Below are 25,988 nucleotides of genomic sequence, written 5' to 3' on the forward strand. Positions count from 1 at the left end.
GTGGATTAATAATATTTTCCATAGGTCAACACTGTTTGTGTGTACACGTCGGAAAGCTGGAAGAAAAAAAAACCGTCACCTCAACAACAAGAAATCCTCTCCCTTTCTCGGAAGTCAGAGTGACCCTACTTGCCCTCTAAATTGCTTCCGGAAGTCTAAGTTACCACAAGCACTTTCATGCTTTTTTGGGTGATGATTTACCAACCAGGACACATTTCCTCTTGGAGCGAAAACCATAGCTCACGATTTGACCCACTGATTTCCCTGCCAAAACTTGGCCTTAGTTCAACTGATGAAATATCTTCATTGGAGAAGCCACTCACGATCCACCCATTGCCCCAGAATCATTTTTCCACCTTAACGGTGGGGTCGGAGATGTGAACAGTTCCAGGATTTGATATGAGTAACCCACCGATTCCCGGGACGCGAGAAATGGCTCCCTGGCCAGAACCGAACCCCAGAGCCTAAGAGAATGACCCACCTATGCGCCAGAACATCTGCTCTGCCCGCCACACATGCAAGAACAAAGGCGCCCCGCTCTCCCAGAGGGGTACCCGATCGATGAAAGAGTCCTAGCATATGAATTAAGCGACCCGACCCAGCCTCACTTACAGTGAACGACTGGGTAGCAGCAAGACAGGCAATGACGATAAAGCTGCCTCTATGGTCACGTGCAAGGGCTGCATCTACACGGCTCCCTCACCGAGCCCCCAAACACGTGCAGTTAGGAAACCAGGAACTGAGTAAAGATCTTGAGCTTCCAGCAATGTCTCCTACTAACAGAACCCTCCTGAAATACCCGCAACCCTCCTCCGCCTGAAATAACAAGCACGAGTATGGTCATCACACGTTCAACCATAAGGTAAAGACTAAGAGAACTATGACACGTTCATAGGATGTATTAATCCAAATAACCCAAGTTTCAGGAAAAAAAACTGTATGTTCATCCTACGTTAACTACACGGTAAGGAAAGGTTAAGAAAACTATAATGCATCCATCTGATGAAATATCAGGCAATCGCTGAAAGGATGCTCAAGAATGGTATTAATAAGACTGAGACTTGTTCTCAGACTGACAAATATCATAATATAAAATTAAATATACAGTTGATCTTCTTCAACCATGTGACAATCTCCATTAAAAAGAGGGTTACAGGGGGCTTCCCTGGCGGCGCAGTGGTTGAGAGTCCGCCTGCCGATGCGGGGGACGCGGGTTCGTGCCCCGGTCCGGGAGGATCCCACACGCCGCGGAGCGGCTGGGCCCGTGAGCCACGGCCGCTGCGCCTGCGCGTCCGGAGCCTGTGCTCCGCAACGGGAGAGGCCACAGCGGTGAGAGGCCCGCGTACCGCAAAATACATAAATAAATAAATAAGTAAAAATTAAAAAAATAAAAATAAAAAGAGGATTACAATAGGTTTTCTGGGAGATGAAAAATTGGATGAATTGTTTTTCTTCTTTATACTTCCCTTTTCAGAATTTCTACATTTAGCATATATTAGTTGTATATACTGAAAGAACAAAAGTTACTTAATTTGACCAAGCCATGGTTTGAGGGGGCTGGTGAGGAAGGCACTGAAGGAGGAGGTGCTGAGCTAGAAGGCAGCCAGGCATCCCCAGAGTTTCTGTGCTGACTGCCGACCCCCGACCCTGACACTCCAAGTACTGGGGGTGGAAGAGTCCGGAGCGGTCCCTGACTCCACCCAGGGCCCTGAAGTCCAAACTCTCTAGTTCCAAGCGAGATCTTTCATGACTCACTACAGGCCCCCGAGCTGGTCACTTCCCTTAGAACAATCCAGCTGGCAGGCAAAGAGCACACCGTGGTGTTGGGAGAATTCATTCATTCATGTTTATAGACAAGGTCTCTGAGATTCCAGGATGGGAGGTGCCCTACCCTGAGGAGTGAGAATATTTGGCTGAGTACATTTCCAGGGCAACCGTCCTGCTGCAAATCCTCTAAACGCAATGCAGATACCCAAGTTCAGAATAAAAGTTATGGAAGTTGGCTGGTAGACTGTGCACCTTTATAATAAAAATGAATTGGATGTCAACTGCACACCACCTCGTCTGGCCTTCCTGGGGGCCCACGAGGCTGGGTCCAACGGTCCCAGAGCTGAGCAAGCTCTGGGCCACTGAGGAGCAGGGCTGCTTGGCCCTGGGTGGGTATTAACCCTTCCAGGGCTATGTCGCTCCACCACAGGAAGGTAAATGGTCGAAACACGCCATGGAAATCCTCAGTACAGGCCCACCAGCCCTAGCTAGACCAAGCAGAAGTAAAATCCTGATGCAGAAAATCCTGGATGTGGTATTGCCGGGACAACATGAGGATTTCTGGAAAAAAAAAAAAAAAGCAACAGCAGCTCCCAGACGAGGAACTGACTTTGGACAATCTGTGGATGAGGAATGACTGGTGGGCAGAGCTGTCCCTTTGCAAAGGCCAGCACTTAGCTCAGGCTGTGCTGCAGCCAGCTTCCAGCACTGGGAAAGGACCTGACCGCTGTGAGGACCAGTGCGGAGCTGCCGAGAGGCCCTGGGCATCCCTCGAGGCTCGGGATACTGTTCTACCTTTTCTCATCTCCTGCCAGTCAGAGGACAAGCCAGTGTTCACTTGTCAGAGGAAATGGAACGCCCGAGTAAGCCCGGAAGATATGGGATTGCATTTCAGAGGCTCTCCTCTGAACACACTTCAGGGATTTCAGCTGGAAGCCAAGATAACAGAAACAAGAAAGGCCCAAAGGGAGTGGGTTTGGGGCCTCTCCCTTCAAAGAAGTTTGTTTTACAGAGATAACAGGGATGGAAGGCCCATTAAATCATGGATCACCTCCTTCCCTGTGTCACTCCGCTCCTAGCTCTCCAAATGTGAAGACAGTGTAAGACATGTAAGTAAGTTAGCAGCCTCTGTTCACTGCTCCAATTAAAGGGCCTCTACTTCTTTTTGCCTCTGGGTTGGCACCTCCACTGACCCCATTCCAGGGTATATTTCACCTTGAACTCCAGATCTGGCCTGCTTGGGATAGCGGGATGTCATTCTCATAGCAGGTAGTAGCCTATGGATATTAAATACACCTAGTGATCTGATCTTAGATTTTAAAAAAATAGAAATAGGGATCACTACGTTCTTGGGTGTATTATGTATTAAGTCCAGGCTATTAAGTGAACCCAACTCAAGAGAGGTAACCAAAGAAGTGGGGACTGCCATCAGCTTTGCTGTGGACCTCGTGCATAATTAGTCCTGAAAATCTCATTTGGGCTGCCCCATCTGAAATAACGTGCACATGCCTCTGTCCAGGAGGCTGGGAGAGGGAATGAAGTAACCACTGAAAGCATGGGGAATTCTCAGGGTGGGCAGAGGAGGAGAGAAAAGGTTAGCATCTATTCAGATTGCTCTTTCTAGTAATGCTGACATTTTGTCTCATTGAACAGATAAAAGCCAACATGTCCAAACGGCAATAACTTGGGAGAGAAAAAAAAAAATGCAGCATGCTCCAGGTTCTGAAGCATGTCCTTCAAAACGTAGGCAAACCTACCTCACTGACACAGAGCAAAAACCAAACCTTGGCAAGCCTAAGGGAGAATTAAACAGACAAAAGGGTGCCTTCAAGATGTGGTGCTTCCTATATCAAAACCACAATGAGATACCACCTCACACCTGCTGGAATGGCCACCATCTAGAAGACAAGCAATAACAATTGTTGGCAAAGGTGCGCAGAAAAGGGAAGCCTTGTGCACTGTTGGTGGGAATGTAAATTGGTGCAGACACTGTAAAAAGCAATACAGAGGCTGCTCAAGAAATTAAAAATACATCTACCATCTGATGCAGCAATGCCACTTCTGGGTATATACCCAAAGGAAATGAAAACAGAATCTCAAAGATATATATGCACCCCCACGTTCACTGAAGCATTACTGACAACAGCCAAGACACGAAAACAACGTAAGTGCCCTTACACAGATGAATGGATAAAGAATATGTGAAATATACATAATATGTATATTACATGCATCTATATATAATGGAATATATATATATAAATATATACAGTGGAATAGTATTCAGTCATGAAAAAGAAATGCATCCTGCCATTTGTGCCAACACGGATGGACCTTGAGCATATTATGCTAAGTGAGATAAGTCAGACGAAGTTAGGTAAGTGCTATATGGTATCACTTACATGTGAAATCTGAAAGAGGCAAATTCATAAAAACCAAGTGTAAAATGGTGGTTAGCAGGGGATGGGGGTGGAGGGATAGGACAGATGCTGTTTAAGGGTACAAACTGGCAGTGCATAGTTAATAAGCCCTAGAGATCTAACGCACAGTACGGTGAGTGTACACAACAATAGTGTATCATAACCATCGAACTTGCTAAGAGACTGGAACTCAATGATTCCAGCCGCTGAAAACAAAGGATAATTTTGTAACCCGACAGAGGTGCTAATTATTGCTACAATGGCAATCATGTTACGATATATGTGTGTCCAGTTAACATGCTGTACACCTGAAGTTTACACAATGTTACACGTCAAATACATTACAATATAACTAAAAAGATACGGTGCTTCCTCAATGACCCCCAGGAGGCAGGCAAGGGACTGAAGGTCCTTCTGTGGCTGAACAGGAGAAGAAAAGGCATAGGAACGGCCCCAGGAAACTTCAGAACAGGGGCAAACAAGGGTGCAGAGTGTGTCCCCCCACTGATCACCCATCCCTTCCCCAAATGGAGTCCCTCCAAGCTCCTTAGACATTCCCAGATCCTGCTTTGGGGGTGACAAACCCAACAGAGTCACGGAGCAGACAGAGGGGTGGAACTCGGAGAGGAAGGCGTGGGATTCTGTCAGGGCTGTGAGCAGTGCCGGTCCTCTCCTGCTTCCTCTCAGATCTGCCCGTTCTTTCCTCTAATTCACAATGCAGGAGCGGCGCTCCCTGAAGACACGTTTCCCAGACTCCCTGGCCAACTGGCTTCCGGCCAGAGTCAGCCGATGGGAGGTACTGGAGGGGGACGGGCAGGTGGATGGAAAGGAGAATCCAGAGTATTCCCCGTCTGTCCCATCTGCTTCACGCCGTGGCTGCACCCCCTCCATCCTTCCGGTGCCCGCCGGCCTGCCCTTCCCTGGCTGGCATCTCCTAGCCCACAGCTTCAGCCAGGGCTCCATTCCCACCAGGTGGCCCTGGCCCTGGGCTCTGGGGACACCATCTCCCGCCCTGGCTTCCCAGCCCCAGCTGCTACTGACCTCCGTGTTGCTTCACCACCCGTTTAGCTTGTCGGCAATCCTGACACCTTTTGAATTAAGTTTCCCTGTACGGAAATGCCCTCTGCGGAACTCCTGGGCTTTGGATTTTCTGGCTAGATCGTAACTGAAGCGCTTTAGGACCTGGGACCCTGACACTGCCCGTGTCAGCCCCACAGTTCCATGAGCCTCACCACAGAGCGGAGAGATCCAACTTCCAGCTGCCAGCCTCTGGATCGCTTTGCCTGAAGACTTCTTTGGCAGCCTGAGCCGCCGCTTTTCTGCTCACGTGCATGTTCAAAGCGGGCCAGAAGTGCAGGGGAATTCACACACACACACACACACACACACACACACACACACACACGGAGCCTCCCTCAGTGGTGACTGGTGGAACTAGCATATACCCAGCTTCTCACCCCTCAGGCCGTACCACTGCGACGTGCACGTTCTAGGTCAGCTCCCAGAATTCCTCAGTGACACGATGAGCCAGCTGCCCACAGCGGTAACATGACTGACGATGTGCCCTTTGTTCGCAGCCTTCTCTTCTCTGTCACTGTCCCACTCCACTCCCGGGGTTCCCCACCCCCCCGAATAAATTTTGCACGTGAATCACTGACTCAGGATCTGCATCTGAAGCAACCTAAAGTAAGGACCTTCTTTGCTTTTCTTCCTAGTTCCTTACTCTTCGTGAAAGTTAAGAAAGTAATGTCTATAAGAACATTGCGTCCACTGGGCGATGGGGCAGGTGCTGCGCAGACACCCTTGCTCACCAGCTGGAGCCCGGCCGCCAGGCCTCAGTGGCGTACGGAGACGGAGGCCCCTGCGACCTCACTAGCTCAGGAGATCAGTGCTAAAAGGGCACAGTCTGGAAGCCTCTCCATCCACAAAAGAGCCATCCCACCTGTTTTCTTTGAAAGCTCCTTTCTGGACATCATGTCAAAGACTCACACGGAGTCAGAACACCTCTGACCCCGGAGGAATTTTTTAAACCAACACTTTGATTTTTCTGGCACATGAAGGGCAAGAGAGCAAAGGACCCTGACAGGCTCATGTGTGCTTCAGGGAATTCTAGGGACATGAAATAATGACCTTGGCCGGGCAGCAAAAGACAGATTTAATTTACACGCTTCAGGCCGTATACGGAAAAACCATTTAGACGAGAAAAGAGAAGTCCAAACTGCGAGTCAATCGTGGCAAACATCACACAGCCCAGTGGTATGTGCTGGCCTCTGTGAGCCACTTGGCTCTGCCAGCACTCCCCATCCTTGCACGTATTTGGGCCTTGTGTTTTCCATGAGGGTCTGGTCTGAAATACCATGGTGACTTTGCCCAGCCTTAGCTCGGAGCCCCCACCCCGTCCCCCTGCGCTCTCATTTCCCAGGCTGCCTGTCTCCCTCCAGCTTCTCCACCGTAACCCAGGCCTTGGGACTCTCCTTATTTGTAATGTCTTAATATAGACGCAGGCCAGTAGAAATGAACACACTGAGCATAGGAGGAAGTCTTATTTTAGCCAGGACTTCTGCTGCTGAGAATGGGCTGTCAGTTGAAGAGGGCCAGAGCCCCCGGGCCCCCGCCATCTGATGGCCTGGGCCACCTGCGAAGTCTCTCCTTGGAATGGATAATTCACAGGCTCCACAAAGGGAGATGTTTATGGGCACGGTCTACGCTCCTCTGGCATCCTTCTCTGTGAAGCCGGAGCCACCCGGAGATTGTTAAGTCAAGCAAAGTCTTCTGGATAAGGAGTTGTCGGGTTTATTTTTAAATCTCATGGATTTTAAAGGATGTCCATAATCGGAACTGTCAGTCCCCTCCTAACACACACACACACACACACACACACACACACACACACACACACACACACATGCAGAGAGAAAGAGAGAGAAATAGTCAAGAGATAGAGGGAGAAGATGCTGGGGCAGACCCCTCCGAGGCCCACGAGACACACACACACACACACACACACACACACATGCAGAGAGAAAGAGAGAGAAATAGTCAAGAGATAGAGGGAGAAGATGCTGGGGCAGACCCCTCCGAGGCCCACGAGAGGAGTGGGTAGGGAGCCCAGGAGCCAGTGTGCAAGGAGCTAGCCCACCCGGCACTTCCTCGGCACACATTTTGCCACAGAGTGTTGCCCCCAAGTAAATTTCTGCCGTCTTTGAAACCCTCTATGTATCTTTTTAAACTTCTCTGCCCTTGGGCGTCTCCTTCACTCTTAAGCCTCTATGGACAGAAAGCTTTTACCCAGCAGGAGTCCCCAAACTTTCTCAGTTCCCTGTACCCTTAACAGCTCGGTCATGTTTACACAATGCCCCTCGGCTGCAAAAAAAAAAAAAAAAAAAAAAGACTTAAAGGTTCCATTTAGGGAGGAGTCAAGTCCAAATAACTTAATAAGTATTTATGTCCAGATAGCCTAGTAGCCATTTAGGAAAAAATACACAGAAATTGAAAGAAAAACTGATCTTTTATTTCATTCTTCACCCTAACTCCTCACCTAAAAGGATGTGTCCAATTGCAGGACACTATCCGGCTCCTCCCTCCCGGGATTCCCTTCGGAGCTCACATTTGCATCCTCCGTTTCACCATAACCTTGTGCAGAAGCTGTGCTGCTGCCACAGGAAACTCGGCTTCTCTAAGACGTGGTGATGCTGGTGGGCGTGTCTTGCGTTTTAACGCTGACCCTGCTGGGGTGGTGGCTCCTGCTGTGTCTGACAGATGCCAGGTACTGCTGGAGTGCCCTCAAAGGTGTTTAAAAATGCCACGACTTTTGTGAGTCTCCCTGTGGCACCCTGGAGTGCCCTGGGGGAGGGCAAAGTTTGGGAAACAGTCTTCCTGACTTAAGAAACTTCCTTGACATAATGAGACCATTTGTTCGCGGCTCTCTCCTGAATGTGAGTGTGTGTGTGTGTGTGTGTGTGTGTGTGTGTGTGTGTGTGTAAAGAAACCCATAACCAAAGCAAACACAGGTTCATACAAGAATAAAAGTGCATAAGGAAAGGTCTGGAAAGAGACAAGCCAAGCTGCTAACTGCAGCTCTCTCTAGGGGGACAGTTAACACTGGGAGAGATGCAGTCCAGGGAGACTGGTGTTTTATCTGTAATGTGGGATTTCTCTTGAGAAGAATGTTCCCATGTATAATTTATATGGTGATAAGTAAAACCCCTGCAATGTTAACGTAGCCACACACCAACTTAGCCTTCAACCCCACTTCCGCCAGTGCTAAATTCTGTGCAGAGAGGCTCCTTCTTAGGAAACTTCCATCCTTCCTCACTTCCTTCCACACTGATTCCCGGGGTGGCAGCCAGCGTCCCCGGGGGCTTTCCGGGGACTCTGCTCGCTCCACTCCCATCACGTTGGCTGCTGTGGCAGAGACGCCTCCGTCCCTTGGCCGGTCTGGAGCTGTTTCCCGGAGGCAACCGGCAAGGTCCACACGTCCCCGCCTGCCTGGGGCCGGACCCCTCAGTGAGGGAGAGGGAGGCCGAACCCTGAAGTTCCCAGTTCAAGTCCTCAGCTCCTCCTAAGACGGTGCCCCCATTCTGCAGTCAAACGGGTGACTCCCCAGTCCCCGGCCACGCCCACTTCTCTGCTGCTTGGTTCACTGACCCATCTCCCCGGGTGAGGATGCCCCGGGGAGGGGTGGGGGGGAACCATGGGTGCGAAGGGGGGCCACTCCCTAAGAGATGGCAGAATGAGAGCCGGAGAGACAGACAGACAGACAGAAACGGAGGAGCCAGAACTGGAAACAATGAATAAAAATTAATAATCAATCAATAAACAAATCAATAAAATACAATACAATAAAATAAATTAAAAAGCGAGTACATAAGACTGCTGGGGGCGGCCTTCAATAGCAGTTCTACTCCGTAAGCTGTGCCGCACCCAGGGGGCTGCGCCGTACAGAGCGACCTGTTTCACCGTCCCTCTCAGCGAACGTGCGAAGTTCGGGGCAAGCGGCACAAGCGGCAGAGGGTTCAGAGCTGGCCGGGCCTCGGCCCGTGCTGGCCCGTCCAGGGGCTGGTCGAGGGCCACGGGCCCAGCCCCGCTGGCTGCCCTTCGGCCACCTCCCCACCGGTTATTCCGTCGGCTCCCGAGGACTGTGGGTGAGGATGGAGACCCCGACGGGCCCCCAGGTTCAGAGCTCAGCCTTCACGCTGGGAGCCCACGGACCGGCAGAGAATAAACAGGAGGAGAGGCCGCGGGCACCGACGCACTCACCGTTCCCGGAAACGGGCCCAGGGTCCAGCTTTACCTCAGCTCCTTGCTACGTGATGCTTCAACCCACCGAGTCCCTTTCTGTTCCCCCGGTTTCCCTTTGCCAATGAGTAACCTTCTTCATCCCTAAGAAGAGGCCGAGAGAACTATGGAGAAGCATTTTTTTTTTTTTTTTTTTTGACCCTCCAATGGTCATGAGGTTTCTAGTGCCTCAGAAGAGGGCCAGAGGGAGCTCTGTTCCACAGGACATTCTGAAAAACGCCCCTCGGTCCCCCAGACGGGAACCCTGAGCCCTGCTCGCCGGCTCTGACAGCCCCCAGCCTCCTCCTGCCGTCGTCCGGCCTCCCGGCAAAGGCCCTCACCCCACACGTCCACGGGGCCTGTGTCGTGAGTGTCTCAATACTCTAGCTTCCGATGAGTTTCGTTTTGAAATAACTGTCCCCAGGGCGGCGTGCTGAGCAGGCAGTTAACACGCGCCCATCCACGGGCCTCCTCTTGGCGACGGTTCCCCGTGAAACGTTCATCAAATGCAGCGTCGCAGGCAGCTCCAGGCCCGTCCTGGAGAAACGGCAAGTCCCGGGAGGTAGGCTCCTGGGACGAGTTCAGTGGGATTTTCTTTTAAAGTCCCTTTAGTGGCAGGTTTCGTAGAAGAGACTCTCCCAGGACCCACCGGTGCCATTTCCCCAGCTTGTCCCATGCTCCCTGCTCCCTGACACAAAAATACGGTTTCCCTCCTCACGGCGGCCTTCGGGTATCTGACCGCCCCCCCCCACCCCCCGCCGTGTCGCTCCGATGGCGCCATCACGCGCGCACGCGCGCACGCGCACACACAGGCGCCCTCCCACGTGCTCACACCAGAGGACACCCACCCCCCCCACGTGAACCCTCTCAACAGCCTGGGCACACGGTCCGAGTCCCCGGCCGCGCGTGTATTCGCTCCTCGGGTCGGGGGGCAGCACTCTTGCGCTTTCTGCCACGTTTTTACCCTCCGGCTGCCTCTCGACTCCCAGCCGGAGGGCCCGGCGCAAGTGATCCATCAGTGGCTACGAGGTCCCAAAGTGGTGCTGACTTATGACTGTCCTTTGCCACTCTGCCCCCTGCTGCTCCGCCCCGCTGCTCCGCTCCGCTGCCAGGTGCCGAACCCTAAAGACCACATTTCCCAGAATGATTTATCAACTGACTTTGCGGTTCGATTTGGCCAACGGGGGGCGCTGGCGTTCGACTCAAAGGCAGGAGGGGGAAATTCAGGGCGTTTCTCCCACCCCGCCCCCACCTGCTGCAGAGGGCACCTCCAGAAAGAGCTGCACCTCCTGCAGGGCACCCACCGGGCTCTGGTGGTATACCACCTCGCTCCCGGTCCTTCCAGTCCCAAGAACGGGAGCAGCCCCCGCCCGATGCTAACCTTTGCTTCGCCCCACCAGCCCGTCCGCCTTGATTTCCCCGATCCTAACAGCTTTACAGTTAGTTCCTCAGATTATGTTACCTCTTTGGAACTATGGGGCAGGAGCTCTGTTTTCTGATGACATCCTCACTGGCACGAATTGTATTACAGGCGGGCAGTTATGGCGGGGGTGAGAAGGGTCAGGGGGTGAGAGGCAGCGATCAGGACCGCCCCCCAATCCCGCAGCCGCAGCACCTTGCCAGCTGTTCCCAACTTAGAGCTTCATCTTCTCGTATGAGCAGAGAAAAATCTCGCCCTGGAGGGAAACGTGAGGCAAACTGCAAATCTGTCCAGGATAGACTATTCCAGAAAAGACTCCAACTAATCCAGGAGAGAAAAAAATAAATAAATAACACAAGGCTATTCTCGTATTAGAAGCTCCAGCTCCATATTCTTCCTCGGGAACACAACGCACCTCTGTGTTTTTATAGTCCCCACCGCTCCCTACTGCCTGTTGAACCTTTTGCTGGAAACTGAGCTAATAATTCTACTCACTGGCGTCCTCGGTGGAAATACAGCGTCAGCCCGCCAAACTTCACACAAAACCACTGAAGCACATGTCGGCTCGCTGGTTGTCTCCTACCCTTCTTTCCAACGCATACCACGTTCCTTCCTGCCTTTAGAATAAGGAAGAGAACCAACCATGATTCTTCACAGGTGTCTGAGGATCTGTTGAGGGGCAAACACTCTGAAGGCAGAGGAGCATACAGATCAAGAGCATTGCTCTTGAGTCAGACCGTCTGGCCACATGCAAGCACTGAGCAAGTTGCTTCTTTCCAGATAAATAAGCCTCAGTTTTCTCACATATAAAATTGGAAATAATAATGGCTTTGAGACTTAAATGAAATAAAACCTGTAAAGACCCACACAGAGTGAGCACTCCATAAATATCACTTCTAACCTCACTATTTTACTATCCTCTCTGCGCCCACACCCTTGAAAATCATAACAGCAGATATTAAAGTGGCCAAATTGCCACCACCTAAAATAAATAAGAGACTGCCTGTCCCCCAAAGTTACGGACTAATGACCAACATGATTCTTTCACATCAGCAAAGAAAAGTACCGACTCTCAGAACTGCAGAGGCTACAATCCAATCTCCCCGTGTGACGGCTGAGAGACGGGAGAGACCTGAGATGGGCTTGGCCGCCTGGTGATGTGACGTGAATTCTCCTTCGGGGAGCCTTACAGAGAGAGTTAAAGAGCAATAGGTCGCAGCTGGCTAACATCCTAATTAATGGTGAAAGGCTAAGATCAAGAACAAGACAAGGAGGTCAATTCTCATCACTTCTACTCAACATTGTACAAGAGATTCTAGTCAGGGCAATTAGGAAGAAAAGGGGGAAGGGGCGGAGGATGGAGAGAGAGAGAGAAAAGTGCAACCAGGCTGGGAAACGAAGAAGTGAAACTCTCTCTCTTCAAGATGACATGATCTTATAAATAGAAAAAACCCTGAAGAATCCACTAAAGACTACCAAAATTAATAAATGAGCTCAGCAAAGTTGTGGGATATAAAATCAATACACAAAAATCAACTATATTTCCATATACTAGCAAATGAACAATCCAAAAGTGGAATTAAGAAAACAATTATATTTGCAATCACACGGAAAAGAATAAAACACTTATGAACAAATTTAACGAAAGATGGGCAAGACCCGTACTCTGAAACTGTAAAACATTTTTGAAAGAAATTAAAGAAGATCTAAAGAAATGGAAAGATATAACACGTTCCTAGATTAGAAGACTTACCATTGTTACGATGGTGCTACTGCCTGAATTAATCTACGGATTCGGCTCAATCCCTATCAACAATTCCATCTTGCTTTTTTTGCAGAAATTGACAAGCTGGTCATAAAATTCATATGGAAATGCGAGACACCGAGAATTGTCAAAACAATTTTGCAAAAGAAGCACAAATTCACTCACATTCCAATTTCAAAACTTGCTACACAGGTGCAGTAATTAATCAAGACAATGTGGTATTGGCCAGACGTATAGATTAATGGAATAGAATCGAGTGCCCAAAAATGAACCCTTACGCTTATGGTGAATTGATTTTTGATGAGGCTGACAAGATAATTCAACGGAGAAGACAATCTTTTCAACAAAGGGGGCTGGAAAAACTAAATATTCATGCAAAAGATGAATTTGGACCCCTTACTTATATCACACACAAAAATTAACTCAAAATGGATCATAGACCTAAATGTAAGAGCTAACGTTGTAAAATTCTTAGAAGAAAACCTGGCAGTATATCTCTATGACACTGGATTAAGCAGTGGTTTCTTAGATATGACACAAAAGCACAAACGACAACAGGAAAAACAGATAAATTGAACTACATCAAAAAACTTTTGTGCAGCAAACTGTATCATCACTTAAATTTTAAAAATCCACAGGATGGGAGAAAATATTTGTAAATCATATTATCTGATAAGAGACTGGTGTTCAGATTATATAAGTAACTCTTCATACAATAATGAAAAGACAATTAACCCACCTTTAAAAATGAGCAAAGGATTTGAATAGACATTTTTCCAAAGAAGCCATAAAAACTGCCAATAAGCACGTGAAAGGATGTTCAACATCACTAGTCATGAGGAAAATGCTAATCCAAACCGCAATGGAGTACCACTTCACACAACTAGAATGGATAAAATAAAAAAGACAGGGGCTTCCCTGGTGGCGCAGTGGTTGGGAGTCCGCCTGCCGACGCAGGGGACGCGGGTTCGCGCCCCGGTCCGGGACGATCTCACATGCCGCGGAGCGGCTGGGCCCGTGAGCCGTGGCCGCTGAGCCTGCGCGTCCGGAGCCTGCGCTCCGCAACGGGAGAGGCCGCGACAGTGAGAGAGGCCCGCGTACCGCAAAAAAAAAAAAAAGACAGATAACAAGTGTTGGTGAGGATGTGGAGAAATTAAGAGCCCTCGTGCATCGCTGGTTGGCCTGCAAAATGGCGAAGCCACTTTGAAAACTATTAAAGCAGTCCTTCAAAATGTTAAACATAGAGTTTCCATATGACCCAGTAATTCTACTCTTATGTATATATCCAAAAGATGTGAAAACATACATGCACCCAAAACCTGGTACACAAATGTTCATAGCAGCATTGTTCATAACAGCCAAAAAGTGAAAGCCATCCAACTGTCCATCAACTGATGAATGTACAAATAAAACTGGGTATATCCCAAATATGGAATATTATTTGGCAATAAAAAAGAATGAAGAACAGATATAGCTACAACATGGATGAATCACGAAAACATTTTGCTAAGTGAAAGAGGAGAAATACCACATTTTGCGTGATTTCATTTACATGGAAGCCCAGAAGAGGCAAACCTATTGAAACAGAAAGTATTAATAGGTTACTTGCTTCCCAGGGTGCAGAGTTTCTTTTTAAGGTGATAAAAATATTTTAAACTTAGATTGTGGGAATGACAGCACAAAACTGTGAATATACTCAAAACCATCGAATTGTATCATTTAAATGGGTGAATGTTATGGTCTGAGAATTAAATCACTTCTAAAGAAGTTGTATAAAATGAACTTGATATCTTTAAAAGAAATTGTTTTGAGAAGCCATGGGCCTTGGGGATGAGGTGGAGCTGCGTATGACTGCTAGCTCTCCCACAACTAGCTATGTGGCCTTCGGTAATTTTCTCTACCATCTGGGCCTCGATAAATGGTAGCCTTTATCATTCAAGAGGAAGGAATATAAAGAGAGACGGGACATGAAGCCTCAGGGTTACAAAGAAGGCAGAACCGAAGTGAGCCTCGGGGATGGAAGAAGCACATCCCAGACTATCATCTAGACTTTGATTCTTGGTCCTTGTCTGTTTCCCAGAAGACTGTGCCTTCGCTAGATACCCCAACCCGAGAGCCCTGTTTTGCCATGGGCGTTGACCTCAACTCTTCCAGCAGGCAAGAGAAGCATCGCTCCCACCAGACAGCAGCATGTGCTCCTCCCTCATCTCCCACCCTTGGCTAGATTTACAGCAAGAACAGAAGCATTTCCAATATTAACAGAGTGGAGGGAACACAAGCAGGATGCTGACAATCGAATTCCAGGCCCTTTTTATCTTACACTGCTCACTGGGGAAGGTCACTTTCCCCCCAGTGCCTGTAAGGCATCAGACGCTTGGAGCTTCACATTCTCAACCGTGTAATGAAAATAGATGATGAATGCTAACACATAAACATACGTATCATTCACAATGCATTCAGATGTTTTTCAGTTACTCATGGTTCCTGCAAGTTATCTGACCTATCGTGCATATAATCTATCCAAGCAGCGCTTGTGCCAGAACCACAGCCTCGGCGTACGCGATTCCAGCTCCTCGGCATTCCCGTCTATGGAATTAAAATCAAATGAGGCGGCGGCCATTAAAGGTTACACGTGACTTCCATAAAATTATCCGTCGTATACGGCCCCGGGGTGGAGAAAGGAGGTCGCACAGGGTTGCCAAACCCGACAGGACACAAAATGTTCGCTCTCTGATGAGCGTGATCGTGATGACTACTCTTTCCTAAGAATGAATTCATTTTTTTCCCCAAATAACTGGCGGTCCTGGACTTACTTTCTTCTAGGGAAATAATAACTTAGACAGCCACCCCCTTTCTCTTCTAAGTCCTGCTTTCTTAAAGGAAAAAAAAAGAGAAAGAAAGAAAGAAAGAAAGACAGCTAGTATTCTGGGCTTAAAAACACCACATTCTCCGTATTGGTGCTTGAATAAATTTGCATGTTAACATGAATGGTTCCAACTTAAAGAATGTAAAATTAAATGAAATTTTAATTCGAATCCAAGATGGAGAAAAGACACGTGTAAAAACAACAGATTGTCGATCTCGTTGAATTTTTTCAGGAACCAGATTAGGAAAGACATCAACACACACACACACACTCTTGGTTTCAAAAGAGGGTGGCACTCAGAGGAGACCGGCGGTGCCAAAGAGGAGCCCCCCACCTCACAGGCACTGCGAGTATTTACAGATCACAGCACAGATCCTGAAGCTCTGTTTCGACGTCTGAATGCCACCGTAAGACTCAGAAATACGACTCACAGTCACCTCCGTACTTTGGAGGCCCACCCAGAGAAAATGAAACGTGAGGAAGAGTGTATGAGCAGCTCAGGCAAATACAGGCATGGATTTGCCTCTGCCAGCCCTAAGGGCCACTTCTCGATCTATCCTTGCATAGCGGTTGGATGCCCAGACTGTCAGAGACTCACCTGGGTTGGAGTCCCAGATCCACCCACCACTCACTGTCTGGGTGACCTCCGGCCCACGACTTAAGCTGTGGACATAACTTTCTTCATTCGTTTTCACTTACAGAAAAACTGCACCAGCCTCATAAATTTATTTCGAGAATAAAATGATACAACGTGCTGAGAACAGTGCCCGGCCCGCAGCAAGGACTGAATGAAGCTTAGCTGTCATTGCGCTGGTTGGTCTGGCGGTGGTTGCTGTTGCTATTCGACGTGTAGGTGATAAGAGTCCAGAGGACCCAGGTCCGAAACGGTTTCTTTCCTTGCCGACCTGCCCTCCCATTTCACCCAGACCCCACCACCCGGGAGGGAGAGAATAAATCAAGTCATGGCAGGAGCCTGCTCCCCACACCTCTGCCCACGGGACAATGAGAGACGCCACGCTCTCCTTCTGTCCTGTCCCACCGCTGTCAGCCCTTCGCACAGCCCAGTCCCCGGCCGCGAAGGCATTCCCGGGGAAATGACAACAGGACCTTAAGGAAAAAAAAAAAAGAAGGCCAGCACCAGGCGCCAGCATCTTACCGGATCCCCGGCCCCACCGGCTCCCAACTGCTGGATCAGAGACTTGTCGCTCTCCCTCAGCATTTTCTCCCGAACTGTGGTTTCATACTCGGGCCGCGAGTGCTCCTAAAACCCGGAGTCACAGAGTGGTTAGTAAACGGGCGGAGGGCCACTTTGGCCCGCGGGGTACGACCAGACACCACCAGGACGGTAAGTCAGGCCATGGGGTCAGATGCTATGGGACAAGGGCTGCCACACCACACACAACCACGAGGCGTCGAGACCAGGGACACGCTGTGGCGGGAGAGGGGGACACACAACACTTGCTACCACACTGAAAACCAAACCTGAGCACGTTCCTGCGGGTGGCGCCAGTGTTGGGAAAGGAGAGAGGAAGCGTTCAGTAGGAGCTGATCCGAAGAGGAGCCCCGGGCAGCACACGGCAGTCTGACCAGAGGCCCGGGGCCCCCTCTGGCCATCCCACTCTCTATCCTCAGGCCTCAACTTTAAGTTGCAACGAGCCAAACCCCAGCTGGAGGAACAGATGTGCCCCACAGCTGGGGGTCAGGGTGAGGACCGAACGTCTTCCCCGCACCCTATTCTTCCGCAAGCTAAAAACGGCCGCCAGGGCACGTCAGAGTTGAAGGCGCCCACAGGGAATCTTAAAACTCACTTGCCGGGACCTCTTTCCTATTCAGCCTTGGTGAGTAACCCACTGGCAAGCACACGGATGCTCAAGAGACAGCAAAGGGACACTCAGCGATATAAACCCGGACAGTGAGTCGCCAGGCGCGGGAAAGAGTGCCTGGCTGATCGGAAAGACCACGGTCCCACCCGCGCAGATGCTGGGGCGGGAAGACGCATGCCTTACTTCAGAGAGAACTCACCAGTGTGCACCTGGCCACACTGGCGCGTCCTCCCTGCAGCTTCCAAGGACTAACATCCACCAGGGCGAGGACCTCGCGTTCCTGCACCAGTGACCGATGAGCACTCCCAGGCAGGGATTCCGGAGCTGGCTCCCAGCGGACACGGAGAACGCACATTCCCTCGTCGCCGCTCACGACTCAGGGACGCTGAAAGCCCACAAGCCGGGCTCCTGACCTGTCTCTGGCTTTCCCGAGACGTGCCATGATGCTGGAGGGGAGAAACTCTGCGCGGGACTAATAAGCGTAACCAGCACCACAGAGGAGGAGCCATTCCAGAGTTCTGAAGGCTCTGCAGCATCACCCGGGCGCCACGGTGCAGCCCCACCCTCGGAGATGGGACCTTCTCTGCCTGCTGAAACACAGCTGGTGGAGTCTCCCCCTCTCAAATAGTCTGGAGTTTTAGAGCTTACACGACACGTACTTCTTGATTACGTCATCTTCTTTTATTCTGTCCCAGCTGTTCTGCACGTGGGAATCTTTTTACCCTAAGATGAGAATCCACTACCTGGTCTCCGTCATTTTGCTTCTCGCAGTAATTCGCACCACGGGGAGCACACAGAAATCTCTAAACGCTTGCGAAGTTCACTCGTTTTGTCTCTCCCCTTCACCCAGCCTCCAGCGCAGCATTTCCTAATGTGTGTGCCAGGAGGGTTTTAGCTAAAAAAGGATTCCAGGGTCTAACAGATTGGGAAATACCATACAATGTGTCACCGGAGAGTCACAACGAGCCTAATAAAAGCTCTCACAAGTTCTCCCGTAAAGACACCTGCTGAGTCTTCTTCAACCCATCACGTCCCACAAAACTTCTTTCGCCTCCAACAATTAACCTCCTGCAGAAATACTTTGGGAAATGAGCTGTGACGTTTTCCTCCGTGGCCTCTGAAATTTGGTTGCTTTTCTTCTGTATTATTCCTATGGAAGGTTTTAACTAGAGAACTACAGCCGTGTCTTTTTGTACCATCCTCCGGATTCTAAAGCCCTTCAAGCGAGAACTGCGTCTATGCTGTCATCCTCGGCAAAGGAGCTGAGGGGCCTTCCCTGCTGACTGTAGGGTGCTCCCGCCCAGCCCCTGACTTTCCAAAGACATGACGTCACGTAGAGGAGCACCCTCACATCCCTCTGGTGGTGGCTGGGGCCCACTTCACTGCACTCTGGGCCCCAGTTCAGACCCTCCTCATCTGTTTAGAACAAGCTGAGAGCTCTTGGCGCGCAGACAGGAGTCCGAGGCTCTCAAAGCAGAGTGTCAGGCTGCTCTGCTTTCCAACTGAAGCAGGTCAGACAAGGATCTCGCTGCTCGCAGCCAAGAAGGGCGGGTGAGGTCACGGGATTCCTCAAAGGCAGGGACCCGGACAAATGAGCTCCTGGCCAGAGCAGAATCTGGACCCTGTGAGGGTTGCTCCAATATACCCAGCCTTAAACACGGCCTCCCTGGATGGGGTCTGATGCCGAATCATCACAAATACATAACCCCTCCCGCCAAGACTCTGGGAAATATTTTGCAAAGCTACTTCCACCTGGTTGCTCCCCTCAGGAGCTGGCCTGAAAGAAGGCCCCAGGCCAGCTCAGGACCAGCCTTCGCTGATCTACAGAGGTAAACCCGGAGATCCAGTCAACAAATGTCTCCAGCAAAGAGTTATCAAGCATCTACTGCGTTCCGAGCTCTTGGGAGCTCTTTTTCAGGCTCTGAGGCTGCGAACAAGGAGCTCATCTCCAAGTGGAGGAAGGTGACAGCAAGCAAACCAACCCACAAATAAGAAACCGGCAGGTGGGGATAACAGCAACTGGGGGACTGCCAGGCTGGCTGCTTCAGGATGGGGGCTGAGGGAAGGCCAGCCAGAGGAGGGAGCGTCCTGGTTGGGATGGAAAAGCTCAGAAAGGCTAGGGCAGGCGGAGACCGGAGCCTTCCAGGCAGAGGGAGGAGCCAGGGCAAAGCGTGGAAGGAGCCCAGGAGAGAACGCAGGCCGGTGAGGCTGGAAGGTCCGGGAGGAGGAGCACGCCACCATGCGCGGGGTGGGGGTGGGGGGGCAAGGGATTTTGCGTCCTACGTGACAGGAAGCTGTTAAGGGCAGCTAAGCCTGACGTGGCAGACAGGGGCGGGAGAGAGAGGGACGGGAGGACGTCTGCACCAAGACCACCCTCTCTGAGGGGTCCCAGGGACACGTGGGAACTGAGTGCGGCAGGTAATCGGGCAGGAGAGGCCACTGAGCTGAAGGCCATCCCATCTCAGAGAGAAGACTCCTGAGGTCTGGCAGGCCTCCTGCGACGGGCTTCAAAGGGGTCTCTGGGGCCATCCCAGCCGGCTCCACAGGGAGGCCCCTGGGCCAGGGGCTGCTGCCCCAGGAGGTGGGTTCTCCAGCCCCCTTCTCCTCCTCCCCGCTTTGAGCCCCGCCCCTGCTGCTTTCCTTGGCGTCCCACGTGGTGCGCGCACCCCAGGCGGGAGGGACAGAGGGTGGGTGGCTCTGGTCTCTGTGCGAGCTGGCACCCTCCCCCCGACTCCCGAAGGGCTGCTTCCTGGCGAAGCCCACGGGGAAGAAGGCTGTCTGAGGGTTACAGACAGCAGGCCGTGGCAGGACCCCTGAGACTTGGAGACAACATCTGGTTAACACAGAAGAAATGTTCTCATCGTGACCTTCAAGGACCCCTGCAACCTCCTCCCCGAAGCCCAGGTGGTGTCTGCCATCCTCTCGCTCCCCATTTGAACGTAGGTTAAATCTGCCCACAACACTTCATTTAAGGCCTAGGGCAAGTCACAAACGCCTTCCAGTCCTGCCCCCCATGCCTTGCCATGACCTAAGGAGATACAGAGCAGCCATCGGGACCCTCCCTGGCCCAGCCACCAGCCTGCATTTGTTGCTCTTGCCCCCGACCGCAGCCCAACCCCTGTTCCCTGCAGCCAACTAGACCTTCCGGGTATCCCGCTGCCTGAGCCACACCCCGAGCTCCCCTGGATCAAGGCTCCTGTCGGCCGTTTCCTCCTGTGGTGCCCATTCCTCCCTTTGCTGCTCATTAAAATTCAACCCGTCTTCAAAACCCTGATCTAAAAAACAAAACAAAACAAAACAAAACATTGTTTAGACCGGAAGGAATTTCTCTCAAACTCACCGTTGTATTCTAATTATTCAGAGACCAGACAACCCCTTAGCTGAATGCGACCCTCTGGAGATGCTCAGAGACTAAGCCTGAGGGAGTTCCACGTCCCAAACCAAAACCTGGTCCACAGGAGGCGCCTGATGTGCGTGTTCAGCTTTAAGTCAATTTAAAGCGTGCTTACTATCTGAGTCCAAAATCTAAATACATGGAAGGGAAGACACAGCTGCCCTCCCTCCTCTCAACCACGCCTGGCCCCGGGCCTGCACACGGGGGGCACATCCTCGATGCTGCAGAGCTGACCCGCCCCCAGTAACCTCACACAGAGAGCCCGTCAGGACCAGCTCTTCGCGCCACGGGTGAACCCAGGCTTGGCCAGGCCTCTCTCTCAGCCTGCACAGGAGTTACTGAAATCACGCCCCTCCCAGGAAGCGACCATGGCTCATCGGGTTAAACAGGAAACAGGAAACCTGGCTGCAGAAACCAACATGGCTTAGCATCCCACTCCTGCCAGGGACTGAGATTTCCAGGGCACTGAGTCACAACGGATGCCTTTCCCTGTGGGAGTGTGTTTACACTCCCTCTTTCACGGGCAGACCTGCTGGCCTCCTCAGCGCTACTCAGAAGACACACTTAGCTTGTTCCTGCCCCCACACAGGCTTGGATGCCAGGCTGCTGCTTCTTCTCTTCCCTGGAGACCTCCTAGGCCCTGCTGTAGGAAAGGAGGACCTGTACGCCCACCCCCTCCCCACACCCAGCCACAGCTCTCTCCTCTCTCCTCTCTCTCTTTCTCCCCAGAATCAAATCGAACCAACAGGACAAAGTCACCCACACGGTCCAACTTCGACAGCTCTTTCCATTGGAAGCACTACTTTGGCCATCTTTCCCCAAGAAATGCAACTGCCTTTGTTATTCTCTGTTGCTTATCTTCCCAACTAATGTGTATCGTCTCTGAAGTCAGAATTCATATGTACATTCTCTCATTTGCCACGGAATCCGTGATGCTGTGAGCCTCCAGGTATACCTGCTTAACGCACAGGACTGGGATGGAGTGAATGTGTGAACTCAATCCACGGTCATGGAATGCCCACCTGCTCGAAGGCAAGCTGACGACCTGGAGCTTTAAGGAGAGGAGAGGATGTCACATCACAGACAAGGAGGCCACACAGCCTTGAGAATAGGACTGAACCGGGGATGTCACTAGCTTGGTCACAAAGCATCAGGGTCACAAAGCCAGAGGTCCCGAGTCCAAGGAGAGGCACATCAATGAACGAGGGGGAATACAGAAAAGGTCTGCTCCCCGCGCGGCTGCCACATGCTCTCAGCCAGCCTACGCACATGGTACTCAGGCAACTGGGGGAACCTCCTGGTCCTTCTGGACACTGTCTCCAGCATCGGGAGCCCCTATCTGACATTCACGCTTGCTGTTCAGGCAACGGTAGCGCCTGGGAAAAGGTAACTGTGAGAAACCAGGCCCGCACTGGTCAACTCACCGACATCACAGGGGGCCCTGGTTCTCAAAGGAGCCCCGAGGGAAGGTCAGTTTGTTTCATCCTTTAAAATCATCTGTCCATAAACTAGACTCTGGAAGAACCTACCCTTTCCCATAGCTCACGCTCCTGTTTCACACATGCTCTCCTGGCTGACAGGGTACTGGATTAGTGGTTCGTTCTTCCTGCCTAAGCATCAGGGCAACCGAGACCTAGCACCCATGCCTCCCCCGACCCTCAGCAGGCTCACAGAAGCATCCAGACACGTCCGTGCTCTGGGTCACGTTCTCTGGCTTCACGCTCCCAAGCACCAACACGACGGGAGGTGGGAGAATGCCGAGTTAAACCTCGAGGTCACCGCGAGGCTTGCTTCTCATGCCATTTTTTCCCAGACAGGGTCACAAGGACAGCTGGCTACCCATCAAGTCCAAAGTCTTACAGCTCAAGAGAAGAGAGAGGATTTCAACTCTTGGCCTCAGTGCCTATCAACCCTGGCTTGGCCCATGGAGCCAAGCTAGGAAAGGGGCCACAGCGAGACTCGGCAAGTGACTGGCTGCCGTGATAGCAGACGTGAGCGGTTATTTCACTCCAGACAATCTATTACCAGGGGCAAAGCAAAGCAAAGACCCAAAGAGAACTCACTTCTTCCTCTTCTATGCCAGTCAGATCCCAGAAGTAGCCCAGTCGCATCTGTAATCTCTTCCAGTTTTCGAGAAACATGGTAGCTTAAAAAGAAAGGAAAAAATTCGATTAATTCCGAGCACTCCTCAGGGTTCACCAAAAGGGATAAACTTATAAATTCCAAATTTAGGGACTTGCTTTAAAGCAAAGATTCCCTTCCCCAACCCCAACTTTTGGCGGGGACAACTCAAAATACTCCACATCCAGGAGAGCCCAAGAGATATATTTAAAGGGACACACACACACACACACACACACACACACACACACCCTTTCCCCTATTCCTAGGTTATAAGAAAAGGGTAAACACTGATCTCAATAAGTGAAGGAAGAACGGAAGGATAAAGGCAGTAAGAATGGAAGGGTTCAATGGTTTGTAGTCTTTTTTGACAAACCTCGTCTTCCCTATACGTCCCCTCTTCCTGCACCTTCCTCAGCACTCTCACTTTCTTCTCCATCTTTCTGTCCCCAGCACAACTTCCCTTCTCTGGGCCCAAATCACCTCATTCTGAGGTTATGTAACATCTCCGAGTAGTTCTACCCGAGTCCAGGGTCTCAGCGTCCCCGCCCCCCATCCCGCACGCAGCTGGAAGACTCATCTCCCCAAAGTGCCATTCATTCACTCCTCCATTTGTTTAATTAGCAAATACTCGTTGAATGCCTACCCGATCCCGACACACCGGTTAGCCTGCCTTCCCCAACCACAGCCCTTGAAGGGCAGCCCAACATGCTCCAGAAAGAACCAGCCCCCTCCTGCTCTACAGCCATGGCTTCTTATGCCAGGATTGGACACCTGATCCAGAGCCCACTCATGGGCCAATCGGATTCTCTCTTTTGAAAACTGAAACTAAGAGACACAAAGAGAAGCAGAAATGGCACAAACCACGCAGCATGTGAAAGAAGGAGAGAGGGTTCTGATTCCTCCTCCCGCTCCAGTTGCCTAGGGGCCTGGCTATATTTAATTTCCTGCATCCACGAGCTTGCTTCTTACCTTCTTATAATCTCTTATTATTTAAGCAGGCGTGAATGAATTCCCAATCGAAAAAAACCAAAAAACAAGAAAACTAGACCTAAGGTACCTGCAATATACAAAACAATGTTCCAGACATCGTGAGGAAGATTAGGTAAATCTGGTGTGGATTTTGCTCTCAAGTTGTTTAGTCTATGAGAAGAGATTTTACATAACTACAGTACAAGGTATAATGTGATCAGGGCCTTGAGAATGACACAGATAAAAGGCTGTGGGCATGCAGAAGAGAGGGTGCCAGCTGCCAGAGCATCTGAGCTGAGTCTTGAAGAGCAATGGCACGTGGGCGGTGCAGAGGGGCAGGGAGAGGGAGGATCCCAACACACACCCCCAAACTTTCAGTGGGTCCCTATTGTCTGGATTCTTCCCTCTGGATACAGGGACCTTGGGTATCTGGCCCAGCCCATCTGTCCACATCTATTCCCACCGTTTGTCAACACACACCTCACGCCTGCACTGCTGATGAGGGCATCGCCTCTCTGTCCTCTTCATCCCCAGCGTTTGCAAAGTGTCCCCTCTCCCACGCTACCCTCCAGGGCTGCCCTCCTCCGTTCCTGGCCAGCTCATCCTTTCCTGACCAAGTCCGATAAGATCAGCCTCCCAGGCGCCCGCTCCTCTGCACTCCTAACACCCTTAGATCTGGTGCCCTGGAAAAGCAGGGGGCGTGACAGTCCCTGAGGCCACCCCTACCTTCCTACACCACCCCTGGTAAGAGCCGGGGCGCCCTCCACTACCTGCCGCACTGGACTGTCGGCTGCCATTCAGGTCTGCAGCGTAGTAACAGGACCGCAAACTCTTCTTCGGCTCGTACCTGCCTCTGTTCACCTGGGAACAGCACCTGGCTGAGCAAAACAAACACCCACCTGCAGGCTGAGCGCCTGGTTACTTAAAGCTACACTGGTTTCACTTGGCGCTATGCTAGCTACCAGCTACATCGTGGGACACGGATCTTTCCTCCCTGGGATCTGAGGCTTTGTCGGCTGGGTACCCCACCTCCCGACCCTGGCCTTGGCCTGGGGATGGGCTCCGAACAAGGAGTACGCCCCTCCTTTCCCTGCACTGTTCTCAGTGACCGAGCAGGGCTCCGCACACAGACCGAGGTCTCCACGAAGGAGAGAAGTCAGACTGGGAACAGAGGACGGGCAACAGAGTCACTGAGGGGGAGTCACAGCGACACGGAGGACCGTCGTGACGACGGAGGGCAGCTCCCAGCTCCCGGTGGGAGCCGCGGCCAGGCGCCACTCGGCGGAGCGCGCCGCACACACGTGCCGCCGACGGTCACGAGGACGCTAGGGTGCAGGTGCTACTTCACCCACCTGAGAGATGAGGACAGTGATGCCCCAAGGTTGAGGACCACCCCCGGCCCAGGCTGCTCAGCACCTCGGCTAAGAGGACTGACTTCAGGGACACAGGGCTGGTCACGCTGGCTGGCACAGGGCGGGGCTGGCACCCACGGCTAGGGCTGCCTGACCCTCAAGTCACTGTCCTTAACCTCGTCCCTTTACTTCTCCCTTCCCTACTTTTCCATAGGGCTTCTTCACCCTCTTTCCAAAGTTCCCTGGAGTTTGAAGCCAGAACCCCGGAGGAGCTGGGCCTGCTCCGCTGGTCCCGGGTCCTGCTGACCCGTCTCAGGGACCCCTGTTCCCGCCCCACCAGCAGCCCCATCGCTCTCTCTCCGTGGAGAAACCCTTCTTCTCCCAGCCTTCTTCCTGGCAGGTTTGGGCCCTGGCCCAGGCCCACCCAGCACAGTACCACTGATCATAATAATCATGTAATGAGAGGGATTACTATTATTTTTTTTAACATCTTTATTGGAGTATAATTGCTTTACAATGGTGTGTTAGTTTCTGCTTTATAACAAAGTGAATCAGTTATGCATATACATATGTTCCCATATCTCTTCCCTCTTGCGTCTCCCTCCCTCCCACCCTCTCCCACCCCTCTAGGGGGTCACAAAGCACCGAGCCGATCTCCCTGTGCTGTGCGGCTGCTTTCCACCAGCCAGCTATTTTACATTCAGTTACGTATACATGTCGATGCTACTCTCACTTCACCCCACCCTTCCCCCCCACCCCGTGTCCTCAAGTCCATGCTCTAGTAGGTCTGTGTCTTTATTCCATCTTACCC

General features: G+C 51.3%; 1 protein-coding gene across 8 annotated transcripts in view; it reads right to left on the reverse strand.

Annotated features, from left to right (window-relative positions):
- The window catches only part of ANO2 (anoctamin 2), a 299,540-nt gene that overhangs the window by 117,387 nt on the left and 156,165 nt on the right, over positions 1–25,988 (reverse strand). For 5 of the 8 annotated variants that reach the window (XM_055085431.1, XM_055085428.1, XM_055085433.1 and 2 more), the window contains 3 exons: positions 24,596–24,703; positions 22,796–22,878; positions 16,672–16,776 (listed from right to left, as the gene is read on the reverse strand). In XM_055085431.1, the coding sequence (XP_054941406.1) occupies positions 16,672–16,776; positions 22,796–22,878; positions 24,596–24,703 (296 nt within the window). The remainder of the gene's footprint in view (positions 1–16,671; positions 16,777–22,795; positions 22,879–24,595; positions 24,704–25,988) is intronic. The other 3 variants (XM_055085430.1, XM_055085429.1, XM_055085432.1) reach the window with 3 other exon arrangements.

Source organism: Physeter macrocephalus, chromosome 6 (genome assembly GCF_002837175.3).
Source record: "Physeter macrocephalus isolate SW-GA chromosome 6, ASM283717v5, whole genome shotgun sequence".
Classification (NCBI taxonomy): Eukaryota; Metazoa; Chordata; class Mammalia; order Artiodactyla; family Physeteridae; genus Physeter; species Physeter macrocephalus.